This window comes from Leptonotus elevatus, chromosome 7 (assembly GCF_054856555.1).
Source record: "Leptonotus elevatus isolate MCC_2025b chromosome 7, RoL_Lele_1.0, whole genome shotgun sequence".
Taxonomy (NCBI): domain Eukaryota; kingdom Metazoa; phylum Chordata; class Actinopteri; order Syngnathiformes; family Syngnathidae; genus Leptonotus; species Leptonotus elevatus.
In genome coordinates this window covers 5842898-5863856 of record NC_141245.1, presented here as the reverse complement: position 1 = coordinate 5863856, position 20959 = coordinate 5842898, and the positions used below count along the sequence as shown (strand labels likewise).

At 40.1% G+C, this 20959-nt stretch overlaps 1 protein-coding gene across 4 annotated transcripts in view; it reads left to right on the top strand.

Annotated features, from left to right (window-relative positions):
• eif4g1b (eukaryotic translation initiation factor 4 gamma, 1b) overlaps positions 1 to 20959 on the top strand; it is a 49005-nt gene that overhangs the window by 17494 nt on the left and 10552 nt on the right. For 3 of the 4 annotated variants that reach the window (XM_086079964.1, XM_086079963.1, XM_086079966.1), the window contains 17 exons: positions 1602 to 1741; positions 5625 to 5717; positions 5932 to 6010; positions 7783 to 8754; positions 8937 to 9025; positions 9147 to 9342; positions 10985 to 11118; positions 13673 to 13798; positions 13905 to 14315; positions 14421 to 14567; positions 14702 to 14938; positions 15036 to 15140; positions 15360 to 15644; positions 16482 to 16593; positions 16668 to 16776; positions 17648 to 17898; positions 17995 to 18125. In XM_086079964.1, the coding sequence (XP_085936090.1) occupies positions 1602 to 1741; positions 5625 to 5717; positions 5932 to 6010; positions 7783 to 8754; positions 8937 to 9025; positions 9147 to 9342; positions 10985 to 11118; positions 13673 to 13798; positions 13905 to 14315; positions 14421 to 14567; positions 14702 to 14938; positions 15036 to 15140; positions 15360 to 15644; positions 16482 to 16593; positions 16668 to 16776; positions 17648 to 17898; positions 17995 to 18125 (3617 nt within the window). Of the gene's footprint in view, positions 1 to 1601; positions 1742 to 4639; positions 5134 to 5624; positions 5718 to 5931; positions 6011 to 7782; positions 8755 to 8936; positions 9026 to 9146; positions 9343 to 10984; positions 11119 to 13672; positions 13799 to 13904; positions 14316 to 14420; positions 14568 to 14701; positions 14939 to 15035; positions 15141 to 15359; positions 15645 to 16481; positions 16594 to 16667; positions 16777 to 17647; positions 17899 to 17994; positions 18126 to 20959 lie in introns of those variants that run through there. The other variant, XM_086079967.1, reaches the window with a different exon arrangement.

Genomic DNA, 20959 nt, shown 5'->3' with positions numbered 1-20959 from the left:
TTTTAGTATTGATTGATGCTTTCCATCTTTGAAAAAAATGCTCAAGCGTGAGCTGCTTGCAACCGGTTGCTTGGTCAAGCCATTGTGGCTTATTCAGCCATTGTCTCCTCAACACTCTAGCTCCGCCTCACGTCTTCTACTGACGCCCACGGTGGGCGGCCCATCCAACCTTGTGCAAAGAGAGTCATCGCTGCCCTCTAGGGGCCAAAACGAGTCTTTTACTAATCAGATCTGCCTGATACTTTCAGCACAGCTGCCCAAGGCTTTCCTGCACCCGTTTCCCAAAAAAAAAAAAAAAAACATAGGGGACGTCTTTTAACGTCCTCGGCGCCCTTCCCTAGGTTTATGCTAAACGTTTTATAACGTTTATGGCAGTCAAAGAGTTAACACCTAACTCCCTCTCCAAGCCGTGGAGAAGGGAGGGAAAGAAAGCAGCGATACTCACCAGGTACACATCATTCACCCAAATGCAAGAGTATAGAAATTAGTCTTAAGACGCGATTTAAACGTTTCTACAGAGATAGCGCCTCTGACCTCCGAGAGTAGGGCATTCCAGAGCACTGGAGCCCGAATCGAAAACGCTCTCGAACCAGCGGACTTCTTTTTGGCTTTTGGAATCACCAAAAGACCAGCGTGTTGCGAACGCGGTAAATTATCATGGAAATATTTTTATGCAGCCTGGTTAGGTTTTGGGAGGAGAAAGGGAGGGTCAGCTAGACAGGAAAGCAAGCAGTCTGTTACGAGCAAGCTTATCAGTCAAGGTCATGTACAAGAAGTGAAAATCCCATTGTTAAAGAAAATACAGGTGTCCACAATACAGTATAAAATTATGTTAATACGTGTTAAATAGTTATTTTCCATAACAGAGAAGTAAAGAAAGCCCAGACTGGTGACTGCCATGCCGCCATGATGCATCTTCTGTGAACATGATGTTGCGCGCATTATGACATCACAAATATACAACACTACCCTAGGAGAGGGGAGGGGTTGAGGAATTGGGCACAACTTGAGCAACAACCACAACAGATGGACCAACGTGGCATGTCTATTATTATCGGCGGATTTCTTTATTATCTGGTTTATCTGTATGGTATCAAATTCGTTGATAATTATCGGCCACTAATATTATCGTGCATCCCTAAATTTAATTACTTTACATGTGAGTTATTGTCCTCTTTTGTCATCAGAGGTCTGCAAAGTAGCCTGTCTTTCTTTCTATTGTTGATGTTTTTTTCCGTGAAGATTTTTTTTTTTTAAATCCACTGGTTAACAGATTTCTTTGGCCTAAAGTCAACATTTCCCATTGTTAATTTTCAGACTCCTTGAAGTGAAATTCTGATGTTTTCACCAAATTATGTTTTTTTTCCAATTTTCCAGATTTCAGTGGATAATAAATTGCAACTGTTGTATTGTAAATCATTAGGATAAAAGGTCCTCCTCCCCTCAAAATGTTTTTGCACCTCACATGAATGATTGTGTCTATATAAGACTGTGCTGCTGTTTTCCTTTGTGTGTCTGTGCTGGGTTTATTTTAGTGCCATTTCACGATTGTTGAATTAAGCCTGTATGTTTTGATTAATAGTGTTCTGTCTGATCCACAGCCCGGGCCTACTGTCCAGCCCAGCCTCAGTTTACTCCCCCAGTGCAGGCACCACCCGTCATCATGAACCCTGCACCTCAACAACAGCAGCCATCACCACAGCCTCCGCAACACATCCATACCAAAAGGGAACGCAAACAGGTCAGTGTTCTAGTAATGGGGGACACTTTGGCAGAATCACTTTTGGAAGGTCACTGTCAAGCCTCCATTTTTTCCCAACAAATGTATTCAGTTTAATTATTTATACCCCAATTTGGGTTATTCACTGAAACTTGGTATTTCATCATCACAGTGCTAAAGTAGAATTTCCAGTAACCAGTTCCAGTTGGAATAACAAGAGGTCTTGAACTAGCAACTTCAGGCTAAGTCTGAACGGACAGCAATAGAGCAAGCTCCATCAGAATCATCAGAACACTGGGCCTCATTCACTGTGTAGAAATGTTCTTACATTGCGCAAGTTGAGTGCATATGCAAAAACACTTGTCAGATACATGCGTACCAGTCAATTTACTCCGCACTTTCACAGCACCGTGCATATGTTAATGAAACACAATTCATTCTAAATGATAGCTCATGCCTGCAGTGCTCAAATCTACATAAACCCTGTCCTCATTTCTCTATAAAAGGGCATCCATTTGTGCATCTCAGCCAAGGGGCGGAGGGTTAAAGTTGTGAAAGATGTCCCCAGAGCATCCATAACTTTCTTATTTATCCTATTTTCAAAAGGTTGGTATCATCGGAAAGGTTGTTAAAGAAACCGACAACATGCAATAATGATGTCAATCATTTAATTTCAAACTTAAAGGTGCTTTGTGGAGTTTGTCACTTTTCTACTCGCGACTGCCACACATGCTCTGTGTCATTTTCAAGCATGGTGCGTGTGCGACTACGTGCGCTCGAATAAACTCTTGTTTTTTTTTGTTTTTTTCCAGTTTTCTTGGAGTCTGCCGTAGGTATGGAGGATTAATAAAAAAAAATCGTGATTTCGAATTCGGCTTCTCTCAATCTTTAAAACGTAATAATTGATGAAAAACTATTAATGTGCAGAACGGTCTGGTGTGTTTACAAGTCCCGTATATTGTGAAAGTACCCTAAATGCACCGTGTTGCTTGTAGCAAGCCTGGAGCGAATCAATGTGATTCTGCCGTTCCCAAGTGTCCTTTAACTTGTTTAACAACACTCCAGTTGGAGTTAACTGTGAAACTAAAAACATGACAAGAATCATTACACCTACTGTATATTTAAATACAAAATATGCTTTGTTTTTAAAACATTGCTAGCCTAGCACTAATGCTAAAGTCAATGGAGGATCCCATTGAAATGCTAACGGAAAATTAGCATCGACATCGGGAGTGTTATTCCTTCAAATACCGCATGTTAGCAAACAAACGCTGTGGAAACATGTAGGAAACAAATTCTTCCCAATCTGTGAAAAACGAGTTAATTCAATCACAACTTTCTTCTGTTTTCATTGTCAGTGTATACACAATGAATGCACAGCACCACACTGCCCTTAAGTGGCCCAATCACGCAGGAACACCCAGCATTTGTTTTCAATCATATTTAAAGCTGAGTTTTCAAGGATTTAAAGAATTTTCCTTTCCTCAAAATTAAAGGATACAAATAAGGACTTTTTCTTTTGTCATACATAGCAACACTCATTTCTACATAACATAGTACAAAATACATTCCCAGTCTATGGTCCTTGGTTAGCCCACTAAGTCAGCAGACTAGTGAAAATAACATAAGATAAAATTAATATGATAAAGAGCGTAATGTAGCGCTTTAGTGACTGTGTAATAGTTGACCACTAGATGTCGCTATATCGTAGAATGCAGCCAAAGTGCATGCATTTCAAAGGACGCACACTACGACATTTTTAATCAGATTAATCACATCTTAGAATTTTGATTAATCACGATTAATCGCTTTATTAAAAAGGCTTTTTTATCAACATTTTTTGCCCACCAAATTTAAAGAGCATCGGTTATATGTAATTTTTCCGACATTTAATGTTATGAGGACGTCTTCAACATTTTTTATCCACTGCACATGCTCATCCTTGTCTTTTTCTAATCACTTGATTACTTGCATAATAGAAGGAAAAAAACGCCAATAGTTTGACAAGAACAGATATTCTGAATGTCATATGCAAACATTTATGAAATGCTTAACTTTAATGCATGTAGTTATGTTTATTGCTCCAACACAACCTGTGCTACTTTTAACGTAACCACCCGCTGTCAGCTAAAGGATCATCTGCACTCAAAATTAATAGTGTGATTAAGCTGCGTTAATACATGATTTATGCAATATTTTTTTTGTGATTAACTAAATAGTTACCGCTTTAACTTTGACAGCACTATATATATATGTTGTATGAATCACTTTTACTGACAGGTTGGCATGTAGTACCTGAATATTAACGTTGAGCTATGTTCTTTTGCCTTGAGACTTTGACTGGGTTACTTTTAGCTGCTTATCAGTGGCTGGGGTTGCCTGTAATTGGACTTTGACTTGGTCCAGAAACAACCATGAGAAAAGGACATTTGGGAAATATTGTCTGACATTTGCTTGAGTTTGTGAATATGCTTCAGCCATAAGTTTATTTTCACTCACATAATGTTTGCATATTAGTGTTAAAGTTTTTAGCGATTTTTATTCTGTGTCAGTAACTGGAAATCTAGAAATAAATCACATTAAAAAAAAATAAAGAATATACTGTATGTGCAAAGAACCACAGGAATATTTTAGAGTGGGTAATATTTTGTGTCAGTTATAGACAGTGGTGGGCAGTGTGTTTTCGATTTATGTGACAACACACTGAATGCTTGTAAAATTGTTAGCTTTTTAATTGTTTTCTTCACTTGTGTTCATCTGTCTTGCTCTCACTTGATGTGATGTCAAAGTGGAAAAACTAGAGGGGGAGGGGCTGTGGGACATGTCAGCACATTGCTCAGCTCCACGTGGCCAACTATCCACCCCTCCCCTACTGAGTTCTGTGGCACTCCCTCTTCCTCTTCTGCTGGTTTCGGCTGTTCTTGAGTAAGTTTGCAGCATGTCGGCTCAGAATGAGGAAGAATGAGCAAAGAGGTTCATTTTGCTCGTAGTAGCTAGCTCATTCGATTACAACCTTGCCTCTCTTGAAATGCTCGTATTCCTTCATACTTCTCCCTCCCCTATTTCCCTCGTGGGCCCCTTTAACTGTTAGTCTCTGTGGGCGGGAGTTGCACATTCCAATGCCTTAGCTTTAGAAGGCCAGTGGCCATCCTTTTTTCTCTCTCCTCCCTGTTCTGTTCATCAAATGAGTGAGGGAGTGAAGTTCCTAGCTAGTCTACTCACAGCCCAGCACGGCTCTGCCCTCCTCTGTTCTGTTCTCAGCCTGGGACAGTTAAGATTAGCTAAAACGTTCCACCACACGCCTGCTTTATGGTGTTTAATGTCAAGCCTGGAACTGGCTGGAGCAGCCACTGGACTCCAGGGATGAAAAAACTCTGTTAGGAATAGCTACCAATGGACTGGGCCTGACAAAGGTTAGTAACAGTAAACAACCATTTTGTTTTTTGAGTCAAACCTTTAGAAGGGAGACTCTGTTGTTCATATTTGCTCAAGTTTGACCTTTTAGTCTCATGACTATGCACGTTACTTTATTCAGTAACATTCTGGCTCATACCAGTTCCATGGCAGCGCTGACTTGCTAGAATAAGCATGTAGCGAGTGAGTGAGAGAGACAGAGAGAGAGAGAGGGAGTGTTTAAAAAATGTTTGTGTGGCACTTAATGTTATGGAACTCATGTTAGAAAGTGAGAAATGTAATGTTCATTGAGTGATAAAGCTCAGGAGTCACAGGACAGGCAGGAAAAGCTGAAGATAATACACTATAATAAGTGCTTCTTGTCTCAAACCCTGAGAATATTGCAGACAAACTCGAAGTATGTAGTATGTGCAGCTTATTTCCTGATTTCTTTCTGTTGACTTTGCATAACTTTTACTATTTGGCACCTAATTTCCTTTGTCTTCCGTAGATCACAATAAGAGATCCAAACCAAGGAGGCCGAGACATCACAGAGGAGATCATGTCAGGAGGCCGTAGTGGCTCTACCCCAACCCCACCACAGGTAAGATTGTTGACTTAATTTGACTTTACACAATTTTTTTTTGAAGATGGTTTCATTCATTAGCACGTTTTTTTTCTCTTCAAAAGCTATCTATATTTTTCTCTTAATAGACATGCCTTAATTATTAATATGTGAGAGAAATTGGCATATGGTTTGGATTAGTTTGTATTCTGCAGTCACCACACCAAAAATTGTGATTCTTATGTTTGTACAGACTCCCATATCTGGAACAGACGCAGGATTGGTCCAGGCCAACGGTGAGAGCACCCCAGCTGCTATTTCTCCAGCACCAGGTGAGTTCCTTGTGCAGACACTGCTATACTCAAATCCATGGTGAATTGTGATGGAATAAATGTCCCTAGATTGCATTGATCAAGCACCCATGTTGATATCCATATTTGTACTATACAAAACTAAAAGCCCTGTGAAGGCTTTAAAAAATACCCAGCTCCTACTTGTAGAGAGACATTTTGAGGGGAGTGACATGAAATCAGAATGACATAAGACTCAGGTTAATTTAAGAATTTAGTTCAGTTGCTCTAGCAGGATTTTCTATGATTCACTGAGTTATATCTGATAACAAAAGTCATAGTTCATTGAGAGCATAAGAGGCATCAAGATATAGGCTGTAATATGTCATGGTCCACAGTCATTGCCACAATAGTGACATGGCCACAATCTGACAATCTAGGATTAATAGAAAACTGGTCTTGGAAGATCCCAAAAGGTTTACAGCAATATTAAAGGAGCTTTCTGGCAAGTACTAGTTAATGTCTAACGATGAATTACATGCCCGATTCATATATCATGTTTGTTGAAGTGGGTGGTGGGAGTTGCGAAAAACATCCAGCGATTACTATTCGTCGTTCATTGATGGGGGAAGTCAGTGCGCACAAGTTCAAAATTATTTTTGGGGGTCTTTTGGTGTGCCTTAGCCTGGGGGGGGGCCAAGGAAAGCCTGCCTGGCCAAAACCTCATATCTCGGCAACTGGCAAAGATAGCAGGATAAAATTTGTTTCGTCTGAAAGATAAAATCTAAAAAATATTTGCTGCGGTGGTTTTGCCAGATCGTTGTTACATCACAGTCAAGGTTTCCGTTTTTTGCATAATATGCAATTCCCACCGATTTGCCTCTTATTTGCTTAAAATGTGTTTTACTCGAAAGGAGAAAACGTTTTGTGTTTTGGAATTTGATAAAAACTACTCGTGGACATGTGTTCAACGTAAATTTTGGACAGAATTATCAACCACTAGACAGACCATGCAGAAATTTGAGGAGGGATGTTTGTGCTCCTGGAAAAAGGAGCCTCTTCCAACATCAGTGGATGATCTGAAGGCTCGGATAACTGAGGCTTTGATAACCATCGATCCCAGTATGCTTGTTTGAGTTTGGCAAGAAATGGAATTCTGTTTCGATGTGTGCGGTGTAACCAAGGGCTCGCATACTGAACATTTGTGAAAAGTTTAATACAATTTTTATTTGTTGGATTTTTGTTTTCAAATTTGTGCTGCGTGAACTTAAAAACATTAGTATTCAGATTTTTTTTTAGCTTTTCATATCTTCAACAGTTAATGAGATTAGAAGTTATCAGAAAGTGACATATTGAGATGACCCTATATACAGAAATGTTGATTTTGAGATCTCCCCACAAATGGCCTCCTTGAGGTCTCTTGTTTAATTTCCCAACAGCACAAAAGTTAAAATTGTAATAGAAGTGTATGAAATAAACAATTATTAGAACAAGTGCATCTTAGCCAACCTGTTCTTTTTAGCCGAATTTAGCTAGCAGCAAGTCTCGGAAACCTGCCTCAAAATAACCCGAGTGCCATATAAAAAGTGTCATAAGACTATTCGGATGCACTTTATTTAGGTCCTTAATACATAATGGATCAGTGCTCGGTATGAGCAGTGTCTCAAAATCAGGTGACTCGGACTCGGGTGGAAAAAAAAGCTCATCAGCTCAATTGATATATTGTACATAAAATGGAAACATGTTTGAAGTGACTGGTGATAATATTGTTACAATTTGTACAAATTATTTTCATTTTTTATTTTGAATTCCAGATGACGGAGAAAAATCTTTGCAGCCTCCTTTGTCACAGCCTCCTGATGTTGTTCAGAATGACCTCACTCCCACAGAGGCTGACACGAACAATAAGCCAACTACACCATCTTTAATATCAGAAGCACTTGAAACCCCTGTCAGCACTATTTGTATTTCTTCCCCTGCTTCCATTGTTCCCATCACAGACATTATGTCCACCCCCACATCTCCCAGAGAACTAACCCCACAGCCCCAATCTGCACCTGAGGTGCCTGCCTACCCTGCACCACTTCCTGATCCTATGCCTGGCTCTGCAGTTCAGGAAAACCCTAAAAGGACAGCAACAAATCCTGAGAAGGTAGATGTGGTGATTAGAGAGGAGGAGGTACAATCAGAGGATGCTTCTTCTCTTATGGACAATTCTCTTACACTCTCTTCCTCCGCAAATGGTGTTGCTGAAGATGTGCCAGAAAGCCCTACGCTCATGTTGCCATCTAGTCGCCAGGGGTCTCCTCTGGAGTCTCCTATTGCTCAGCCTGAGGAGCTCTGCCTTTCCAATGGTTTACCACTCCCATCCCCTCAAGACCCGCAGGCCCTTTATTCTAGCACAGAAGAGCGTGATGACAGCCCCATTGCTGAGCCTGATGATTGTCTGCTGACTGTCATTAAAACCTCCAACGCCATTAATAAGGCAGTGCCTACATCACTTGTTGAATCAATCACAGTGCCTGTTGTCGAGTCCGTTTCTACCATTAGTCCAGAGGTTGCTACTGAAACAATCACCCAGACAGCATCTTCCCAGCCTCAGAGTGAAGAAACAGTTGCACCCGTTTTCCAAGACACCAACGGGGATACCCTAATGCCTCAATATAGTGCTGTAGGAGCAACGTCACCTCCACTGGTGGCGGGCTCTAAAGATGACAACGACCGAGAAACAGCGACAAGTTCTCCCCAGCTTGTCCCCAATACCCTTGTAGAAACTACTATGCAAGGTGTGTCACTTACCACCTTTTTTGCACTACATTTCTGAGTTATAAGCTGTTGTTTTCTCACTTTGTAGAGGATGGTACTTACTTTGTCACTGTTTGTTACTGCTAATTTATTTATTTTTTGAGCGGGGCGTGTGTGTTAGCCATTCTTTATTATATGATGCCTAATATCCACCTTTCTATAGCTGCTGTGTCTGTGCCAAAGAAAAAGAGGAAAATGAAGGATTTTAACAAAAAGGAGGCAGTGGGAGATCTTTTGGATGCATTTAAAGAGGTTGGTGTTTTGAACTGACATGTAATTAAAGTCCCTGTGCATAAAATACAAAGAAATTACTGGTAAGTGTTGTGTACTATTGTAACATGTATCCATCCACATTTTTCCACCAATGTTTCAGGACAAAGTAGTTGTACCACCAGAGCCTGAGGTTGTTCCAGCAACATCAGTTGAAACCCAACTTCCTGCTCCGTCTGCAGCATTAGAGGACACTGACTTAACTTGGGAGGACAAAGAGGACAAGCTGGATGCTGAGAACATTCAGCCAAACCCTTCCGATCAGACAGCAACCAACAAGGAGTATCAGTATAAAGAGGGTGGGCCCATGATCTCAATTGCTGATTTTACTGGCAGTTCAGTACAGACAAATAACTTGTTTCTCTCTCACATACACATTTGTTTTTCTTCTTTTCCTAAAAAGTAAGATATGTCATGTATATCATATCCAACCGTAACGAGAGTCACGGATGTGCTGGAGCCTATCCCAGCTGTCATAGGACGAGAGGCAGGGTGTTAGTGAGGCGATAATCTGGACTCATTCGTATAAGGTGCTAACTGTAAACATGATGGTGTGCCAGTGAGAACATAGGCAGGTAGATGCAGCAGCCTTTACTTAAAATTATATTTTTTAGCGAAATATACACTGAGGCTCAGGAATAGTTATAATGATAGGTTTTAGATTTTAGAGTCTGCAAAACAAAGGAAAAAGGAATTTGTTCCAACTCCCGATATTACTACAACTGTATGGATGGATGGATGGATGGATGGATGGATAACTAAAAGTTCAAGCTATATCAATGAAGATATGCTGCCCAATACGAGAATACCCGGTTCCAAAATCACCAAACATAGGATCTGAATGAATAAAAAAAACCTCAAAACATTGTAATGACACCTTCTAGTGGCAGTAAAAATAATTACAATTAATGACAACATGATAAGCAGACTTTCAGCTCCAAAATTATTGGAATGACAAGGCCAATTTTTTGCCTAAGCTCCAACACATGTTGGAGAGGACTGTAGCTCAAATGCTACGATCATACCTGACCCAAAACCAGAAACAGGAAATGTCCTTAACAACACAAGACAACAACATGTGAATGTGTTTAAAGAGAAGGCTGAGACTATACAACACAGGGTACACTCTGAACTGGTCGCCAGCCAATCGTAGTGGTGGTAATGTGCTTCATGGAAAAGTGGTTAGGTTTAGGGTTAGAGTACTGTACTGTTAATAGTGGTACACCAATAAAAAGGTCAATTCAAAGCAGTTTAATATAGCTGGTATTTGTTTAAGAGTTCACACCTGATATAGACATATTTCTAGAAAGATTTATTGAATCTACAGAAAACGACCTAGCAAGAATATCACAAAAAGCATGAATATGAACTAATGCTGATGAGCTCGTTTCAGTTAACTCACAAATTTATTTGCTCAGTGTGAAACTTAGCCCTGTGTAATTGAACACAAACTTTATATAATATACTTGCAGGAAGCCATGACTTACTCTGTTGTATAATTGGCAACAGGTGATCAAGTGTAATGTAGAGTAGATACACAGCTGGTTTACTGTACCTTATGCCATCTAATTGAAGAGCATTTAATTGTTCTGCCTGTCACTTTTTATCACTGTTATACCGGTAGATAGATTAACAGATATATTTGTAATGAATAAATAATAATTTTCAGACAAATTAAGTGAAATTCGATGATTTCCCTGGCACCCTTTCTCATCTTTCACGACAACCTTAGTTTAATTATCATTAAACTATGAACTAATGCACATCCGCACAACTATTCTCCTAAAAAAACAAAATTAAAAATAAAATGTTGCAATATTTCCTTTTGTTCCTAAATGGATAACACATAATTCGCCACTTATTCTTGAACCTAGCTGTCTTAAAATGTTATTTCATGTATATGAAATGAAATAAATGTTTTGTCAAATATTTTATTTTCAGATCAGTGGAAGCCAATCAATCCAGAGGACAAGAAAAGCTATGACCGAGTGTTTCTTCTGGGATTCCAATTCATCTCAGCCAGCATGAATAAGCCTGAGGGTCTTCCTGCCATCAATGATGTCGTCCTAGACCAGGTATAGCCACCGACACTTACAGCATACAATACCTTATACAGCACCCGTGTACAGAAACACATTTTTAACAAGGCGTTGAGTTTTCTTTATATCTGAAGCCACCATAAAAAGTATGAAACACCATCCTTCCAAACAGGGCCGGCACTATGTTATTTGGTGCCCTAGGCGAAAGTGTAGATTGTAGCCCCCCCAGACAACTACAAGTAATACAAATAAATAGCACAAGTACAGTGCAATACAACTGTTTAGTGCAATTTGTGTTGACATTATTAACTACAAAATTGTTTTCAAACTATGTACAATATATTTGTGTAAGATACATATAAAAAGTAATAAAATTAATGAGGTCAATGATGGAGGCCCATTTTGGGAAACTTTTAAATTTACGAAAATGTACGCTATTTTGATGTTTATTTATAAATGTTCTGATTGACTGACATACATGCCTCTACCCTGGGCCCGTTTTTCCTCCTCCTTTCGCCGCTCTCTTAATGCAGTACCTGAGGGCTTGGACCTTTTCATTGTAAAGGTTTTTGATGTATAGACAATAACATAAGCGAGCCATCCATCTATCAATAGCGCTAACACTCTGAGATGATGCGTGATCCCTCCCCCTACCTTTCACTGTAAACAGCAGCAGCAGGTCAGATTCAGAGTGCCAGGTCATGATCTCATTTATTTGGACTAGAAGTCATAAAAAAAATATATATATTATATAAAATATATATGCGTTATAATAAAACATAAATAAATAATGTAATGTAATAATGTAAAATAAATAAAATATATATGCTCTATAACATTTTGTAGCATCCTCTGTTGAAATAAAGGTGGTCTCTCCAACTGATGGTTCACAACTTTTAATAAACCGTCCTTTGTGTGAACACACTGTAAGAGCTACAATACAAATAAACAAAAATTGCCATTAATAACTCAAATGGTATGTTTTGTGTATCCTTTTACCGTATTTAAGCCATATACTAGTGTGACCATATTCCCATTTCGAAAGAAAGAGGACAATTGCCCCAGCCTTGAAATTGTGGTACCAGTCGCAGTTACACAGTGTACTTCACCTCCTATTAGTCACGCAATGCCAGCCAAACATTTTCATGAATTTATAACCCCCCCCCGACGCCCCAACAGGACGTAAGAAAATGGTTTAGAGGACACATTTGGTCACCTAACCATATAGTATAATTGAATTGCCTTACATTATTACCCTTTATAGCCTATAATCTCTTGAGTACAATTTATATTGTAAATAAACATTTTAACCTTGCCTGTTGCCTTTATAAATACCTTAAAACTAAAATAAACCGTACAGAAATACAGATTCTTAGTCAATAAAACTGAATCTTGAGCAATAGCATTGCTAAATATTTACCAAGGAGCGTTAGCACACTCCAGTGGACGAAAACGGTAACGTTTCACTATGCAGTAAATTACACAATGAACATGAAATATAGCAACATTAGTTAAACAATGAAACATTGCTCCAATACGAACCTTGTTCCCTTCTCAGCCAGGTGCTAAAGAATTGTTCACTGAATTAGTTGTAAACCTCAGTTTTCTCTGATTTCCTGTGGCACGCACACGTCTTCTCTGCACTTGGAAGTGCTACTAATGGCACTTATGGCAGTACGTCGGTTACTACCGGTTTATGAGACCTTTTCCTGTATCCTTCAAAATAAAAGTATAAACTATATTCTAATAGCACAATAAAACAACTCAATTATGCAATACAAAAATGTAAAAACAAAAATAATAGCAGGGTCATTTACATATTTTATTTTAGAAAACCTGTTTTTTATCGTTTATTTTTTTTGCCCTGCAATTTGGCGCCCCCTCCACTAGATGGCGCCCTAGGCAACTGCCTACTTTGCCTATGCCCTGCTTCCAAAAGATACTTACCGGTATAATTTTAAGAATTTTGTCATCCTTTGTCATCCTTTGAATTTGGGTTTTGAACTGTATCTGTCTTGTCTTGAGATGTGAAACACAATGGTGCAGTTTGTATAGCACACGTTTGTTTGGGTATACAACGAAAAATATATATATAAATGCAACACTTGTTTTTGCTCCCATTTTTCATGAGCTGAACTTAACGATTTACAACTTCTACATACACAACAGGCCATTTCCCTCAAATATTGCAAATCTGTCTAAATCTTTTTTAGTGAGCATTTGTCTTTTGTTAAGATAATTAATTAATTGGTGCGAAGAACCATTGAAGAATGGCGAGATATTACTGTCACCTACAGGGTTGGATGCAGGATCAAATATTTTTGTTTTTGTTTTTGTTTTTCCTTTTCTCACTGGGCTTGTGTTGGCTATTTTGGTGTTGTTCACCCACAGGACAAAACATGTATGGTAGGTATACATTTTCAACAGGGATATGCTCCAATTTAAGGGGTAAAAACGCAGAACAAAAAAAAAGACCTTCACACGTATAGATAAGTCTTGCAAGCTTGTATTTTCAAACAAAAACATGCCTGTGCAAAATCTTTGATGGTATACTTTTTGTGATCACCACGTCCTCTACATTTCTCTTTAGGCTAACAAGACTCCTCTGCGCCAGCTTGACCCCAGTCGACTGCCTGGGATGAATTGTGGTCCTGATTTCACACCTTCGTTTGCTAACCTTGGCAGACCGGGTATGGGAGGAGGAAATAGAGGACCAGTAAGTTTCTTCTTTTTCTTTTTTTGTCATGAAATCACAGACCAGCAGTTTAGTGTCGTCTGATTATTTTGTGCTCTAATTTTCCCTTTTTCCTATCTTGTTTCAGCCTTCGGGTATGGGTGTAGGCATAGGTGGCCCACGTCGGTCTCAGCAGATGCAAAGGAAAGAACCGAGGAAAATAATTACCAGCATGTCACTCAATGAGGATGTGAAGCTGAACAAAGCCGAGAAGGCATGGAAGCCTTCAATGAAAAAAACAGTGCGTAGTTTCGCAGGAGAAGAGTCTGCGGAGAATGATCCAGATCAACTCAAGACACAGGAATTATTTAAAAAGGTCCGCAGTATCCTCAACAAACTGACTCCGCAAAAGTTTCAACAGCTAATGAAACAAGTGTCAGAACTTACTATTGACACGGAGGAGAGGTTAAAAGGTGTCATAGACCTTACCTTTGAAAAGGCCATCTCTGAGCCAGATTTTTCAGTCGCCTATGCCAACATGTGCTGCTGTGTAATGGGGGTATGTATCAATCGCTTACTTATAGTTAGTCCCTATCCAGACAATTTGAGACTAAATCATTTGTATATTAAATGGAAATGTCAATAAAAATTTTGAACTTTTTAGCTAAAAGTCCAAGCCACGGATAAGCCAGAAGACACTGTGAATTTCCGGAAGCTGCTATTGAATCAATGCCAGAATGAGTTTGAGAAAGATAAAGATGACAATGAGATCTTTGAGAAGAAGCAACGAGAGCTGGAGGCTGCAGAAGGGGTATTATACTTCAAAGTATTTTTGAGTATTTTCTTGACGGTTGTTGTGCTACTGTACACTGCAAACTAACCTTTTTTCTTTATTACCACATAATATTTTTGTAAACTGGACATCACATTTTCCCCCCACAATAGGATGAGGAGAAGCAAAGGTTAATTGAAGATCTCAAAGAATGTAAAAACAAGGCTCGGAGGCGCTCACTTGGTAATATTAAATTCATTGGTGAGCTATTCAAACTAAAGATGCTCACGGAAATCATCATGCATGAGTGCATTGTAAAGCTACTGAAAAACCATGATGAGGAGTCCCTGGAATGCCTGTGCAGACTGTTATCCACCATTGGAAAGGATCTAGATTTTGAAAAAGCCAAGGTACGGCGCACACTTGTCGATCAATACTTCAGCTTGCAAAGATAACAATGTACAAAACAAAATTAAACATTGACAAGTGTGTTTTAATGTTCTTTAGTCTCCTATGGACCAGTACTTCAAACAGATGGAGAAAGTAATAAAGGAAAAGAAGACCAGCTCGAGGATCCGGTTTATGTTGCAAGATGTGATGGACCTTCGACGGGTAAACACTCAACACTTTGACCACTGTTTTAGCAACTAGTGCTCACAGCATTCATTGATGCTCAGACTTCATCATCTGGCGCCGCAGTGTTTAATCTACTTTAAGTGCTTACCAAATTACTGTTGGTGTGTGCGTGCGTGCGTGTAAATGTTTTGGACTACTCTCAGTTTTTGTGCGCTAGCATTCATTCTACTTTAATACTCTTTCGTGTCATCTCAGAATAATTGGGTGCCCAGACGAGGTGACCAAGGTCCAAAGACTATTGACCAGATCCACAAAGAAGCCGAGCTGGAGGAGCACAGAGAGCAGATGAAAGTGCAGCATGCCCTCATCTCCAAGAAAGACTCTTTCGGTGGTTCATCAAACAGGATGGGTGGAGGAGGATCAGGAAGTCGTGGGGGACCTCACACTCCTGGTCGCGGTGTTTCCCCACAAGATGATGGCTGGAACACCGTTCCCATATCCAAGAACCGACCTTATGACGCAAAATTCAAGTTCCCAAAGGTATTGCAGTTTTAGTATATGTATGTATTAGCTTTCCAGCCTTTATCAAGCACAACCATGGAATGGAACATTCCAAATGGAATTTCATGTTAAAAAAAAAACATGTTTTAAATTTATTTTAAAGTATTGTTAGGGTCTTGCTCAGGGGCAACTGAGCAGTAGTCAGAATGCAAACTAGCGTCTCTCTGAAAAATATTTGTTTTCTTATTGTCCGCATCAGGACAATTAAACTGCATCCCTCCGGTTCACTTACCTCTATCCCTGCACATGAACTATTTGCTTTTCTAGCCTTGTTTATTGATATATGCGTATATATGCTACAGTGGCCGGGTGTACAGACCAGGTTGGCCGGTAAATAGCCAATAATTGATGCAGATAATAAATGCATTGGGAGGAGGAAAAAAAACTTTAACCACTAAAAAATCTTCACTAAGCGGGTATAAACCGCTAATATGATGAAAAATGGGGTTGGCTTCCCCAAAAATTAAAGTCTTTAAAAATAGATATTGAAAAAATCCGCAAATAGGTGAATCTGCGGGTGACAAACCGTGAATATGAAAGGGGTCCTCTATACTTTAAACTTTTCAAGAACAGTAATAAAATGTGCATATAGAAACACACACACACACACACACACACACACACACACACACACACACACACACACACACACACAAAAAACAAATAGAACCCCCAAAAAATGCAATTGAAATGGTAGAAATGAAAAAGTTACATCCAGTCATTTCATTTTTAAATTGAGCCATATGCTCAAGGAGCTTTGATTCAACTCTTATTTTCAGCTGGAAGTTTAGTTTTAATCAACAAACTGCTTTTCAGGCACCTGCTTTTGACATCCACAGTCAGTGTCTTGCTCCAGGAGGCAAAGGTGCTTTGAGCTGGGGTAAGGGCAGCAGTGGAGGCGGTAGCACCAACAAGCTTATGGATTCTGGTAGGTCTACCTGTTGGATATTCCATAGCTTTGTTTATGAGCAAAGCATTCTATGAGTGTGTCGTTCTTCCAAGGCTCAGAACCGGGCAGCCGTCCAGCTACCAACACTCTGAACAGGTTCTCAGCTCTGCAACAGGCCCCGTCAGGCACTTCAGCAGAGTCAGACAGGCGGGTTTCTCAGAGGTAAGAACAGTTGTTACAGTGTGTAAAACAAAGTTGTAACATTGTCCTTGCAGACCTGCCAATCTTGTGATTTTTTTTTCTCCAAATCCCACAATATTGACATCATGTCCGTATTTTCCGGACTATAAGCCGCTACTTTTTCCATTTGTTCTGACTCCTGCGGTCAATGTGCACAACGGGCGGGTTCCAAAGTGAGATGAGATGTCTCATGATTTGATTGAAGTTAGAAACAAGAATACAGAGGTAAAAGGTACAAAATAACATTCATGTAGTCTTAATAATAAATCAAAAATAAATCTGATTAATTTCCCCAAGACCGTTAAGAGAACTATTTACGGTGGATCTTATCGATACACCCGTTTTTAAAAAATGTAGCCCCGGGTTTTATACCGGGTCTGAGTACCCATTCTGTAGTTATAATAGTGGTAAAAGATTTCACTTTTGTCATTGTGCTGTATTCCACTCATCTCATTAAACTCACAAATACAGTATGGCTGCAAAAATATTAATGAATAACTTGTATTCTTTTTCCAAACCCAGACAACCAGGAAATGTATTTATTCTATTTCTTTTCATGTTCTCTGAGTGATTAGCCTTAATTTATCACAGTTATTAACACTTTAATATGTTCCTGCTGTTGGTGGGTCTGCAACTTGACTTTAACTGGGTTACATCTGATTTCAGCTTCTTACATCCGAGTAAGAAAATATAATCCACAGATGTAATTGCGCTATGGCGTTACAAGGACTTGTCAGTTGTGAGATACAACTGACTCACAACTTGTGACAATAGTATTTTTTATGTCAGTAAAACTTTATGTTTTCCGCCAGAATGATTTCCCCATGTTTCCTTTTAATGTGTCCCTATACAGAAACAGCTCAAGTAGAGAGCGAGGCGAGCGCTTTGACCGTTCCGACCGCACTGATCGTGGATTTGACCGGCGTGATGACCGTGAACGAAACAGGCCACAGGCTGCTGCTACACGTAGCTTCAGTCGGGGAAATGAGGAACGGAGTCGGGAGAGAGAGCAACGTGGGTCAGCGGGTCCAGTCCGTAAAGTAGTAAATATGACAGATGACAAAGATCGCAGCAGCAAAGAGAGAGCTCCGAGCCGAGAGAATGGTATGTGACCTGTCACCTGACTTTTACTCTCGTATTCATATCATTTTGTGCTGCTGTTACTGTTACATTTTGGTTTTGTTTTGATTACATAAACAGTAAAGAGGGAAACAGCTGCCACACCGCCGCCACCTCTCCAAACTGCTACCAAGCCTGCCTTGACTGTGGAAGAACTAACTAAAAAATCCAAAGCCATCATCGAAGAATACCTCCATATTCTTGATATCAATGTAAGACATAACACATTTTCTCCCCCAAATATGTATGTGACATTTAATTATGCCTATAAAGCTGCTTGGCCTCGTTGTCAGGCCGCCGCATCAACTGTATAGTGTATATACAGTACAAATGACATAATTTTTTTTTTTGATCAACAGGATTTATTCATTAATTATATAATAATTCATTAACTGTGTAGGGTAAATTAATTATTAAATTCAAATCATTTATTGATTAATTAAATAGAGGAGACTTGAGTTTTAATATTTCAATTAAACTCGAGCTTGCTTTTCGGAGCATCACATTGGTTTTTAGGTAGTTTTATCAGGGTAACAGATGATACCCTCTGTAAATCATTCATTAAAGGTGTAGGATGCTACAATTGAATAGTTTATGAGGTTTTTTTTCAGCTTTGAGGTTAATATAAATTGTTAGAACTCACACAGAGTACACAATCAGGTTCTATTCATGTGCATGTTTAGTCTCTCATCTACTTGGGAACTTAAAAAGGCAAAACATTAACTACTGTGGTAGGAATGGGACAAGTAAGAACTTAGTAGGTTCAAATAAACAAAGATAAGAAAATCAGCTAAAGAGGTTGATCTTAAAGGTGACCTAACGTGAGCTTTGCAGCGACGACAACTACAACTATCCTCTGAATGCTCTAATACTGTATCAAAAGATTTTTTGTGTGTGAAATTCTGCCTTACTGTACAAATACAGGCTCCACATTAAGGTCTACTGTGAGTCCAGTTCCAAACGGGCGTGGCCAAGCTCGGCTGATTCAAAGCGCTTCTGTTTACAAAATGAGTTAGGCGTGGCCAAGGCTCTCCTGTGCCACCTGCTTAGGTCTACACACAGTCTGTCATGTCTGCACCTAAAATAATATTGACAGGCTCCCTGCTTTTTGGCTCTTCAGTTTCAATAGATGATCACCAAATGCCACCTTTATGTACAAAATTTCATTATAACAGGCATAATTAATTACATTATTCTCTGTCACGCCCGCCTCGGCAAACTCGGTTACCGCTTCCCACACGGCCGTCCTTCCATGGAGCTTTTTGGCTTGCAGAAGCTGCTCGGTAGCGAGGCAGCGGTGGACCTTGGCGAGAGAAAGAGAGGAGGTCCCCGCTTGGCCGGCAGTAAGACTAGGCAGTCCCTACTCTCTCTCACGAAGGTCCCCCGACGGCGGCGCTGGGCTTGCCTTGCTGTCGAACAGCTTCCTCAAGCCGGCGGCATCAGGTTGCCTTCCACGAGCCGGTGGCGCAGGGTCAGCCTCGATGCCGAACGACTTCCGCGAGCCGCTGGCACAGGACCGCTCACTGCAGAGTGGCTTCCGCGGCCAGCAAGCAGAAACCAGCCATTCCCTGCTCTCTCGTGAAGGTCCACTGCCGCTCGTAGTGCCGACCAGCTTCAGCGAGTATTGGAGTTTGCGCTGAGCTAGTGACGTATAAAACCGATCTGCTGAAACAGCCCATTTGAGAGTACTGTTTGAGCTGTGTTGACACAAACTGCCATAGACAAGGGAAACATGGGTCGTTTTCCTCACAACTCTGGGGACTTGTTCAGGGCCTCTGTGGCGGTTAGCAGGACAAAAAGGGAGTTTTGTCGGATGAGGTTGCAAAAATTAGCAACCTGACAATATTCACTACAACTGAAGCTTATTGCTTATGTGTTAACATTAATAGTTGCGCTACTGTGTATCAGGACAGTATTCGCAGCACTTTAATTTGTCCTCATTTTATATTCTAGCCTTATTCCAAATGGGAATTACTTTCCCCCTTCTAATTCTACACAAAACACCACATAATGCCAACGTGTGTATGTAAACTTAGGGTTTCAACTGGACCGTTGATTTAAAAAAATGTTCTCCAAAAATCTAAAAAATATTTGTTTTTCTTTTATTTTTTCTTGAATTACTGCTAATTAAATTTTGAATAAGGCTGTGATAAAATGTGGAAAAAATGAAGCTCTGCAACTACATTCCAGATGAGCTTAAGATCTAGTGTGTGCACAAATGTAATTGTGAAAGGTAACTTTCACTGAAACATTTAAAGTTGAAAGTGTTGTAAATGGCATTCAGTAGAAAGATGCTTCTATACAAATGTGTTTCAACTACACCTTAGTTATGGGTTAGGTGAAATTCAAAAGACCAATACGCATTAAAGATGCATTGCGGAGGTTTCACTTTGTTATTCTCGACTGCCACAACTGGCCTACAGCGTAACCGCATCCTCGTGCATCTGAAGCGCTACAAAAAACAGAACGAACAATACGTGCACATACGAATACGTGCGCTCAAATAAACTCTTTGGTTTTTTTCAGTTTTCTTGGACTCCGAGAGTTTGGGCTGTGCTTAAGGCCGGCCTCTTCTTGTATATATTTTTATTTTATTTTTTTAATTTACATGCCAATTGTGCCATACACAAGTACCGTATTTCCACTGGAGCCCAGCACCGCACCGTGCGAAGCCAGCACAATGTTGGCGAGCGTTTCTATTACAGCTGACCGTGTCGGAAGTGGACCGTGTGGAACTGCTCGCGGCCCTCCCGCCTACGTTGGGCCAGAGCGAGCCCAGGACATGACGTAAAACACCACGGCAGTTGATTGGGCGGTCAGTCCTGTGATGTCATCAGTAATGGACATCAGCAAGGAAAAAAAACAAAACAAACTTACCAGCCGGGTCCTTTTCGACAAGTGTTCGTCTTCTTCTTCGCTCCCACTGCTATCAGCGTGTATAGCCTCAAGGGCTTTCTGGCGATAAAACATCGTCCTTTTCTTCGCCGCGGCGATCCTCCTTGGGTTGCGAGCTCTGAAGAAGCGCCACATCTGAAGCGCTACAAAA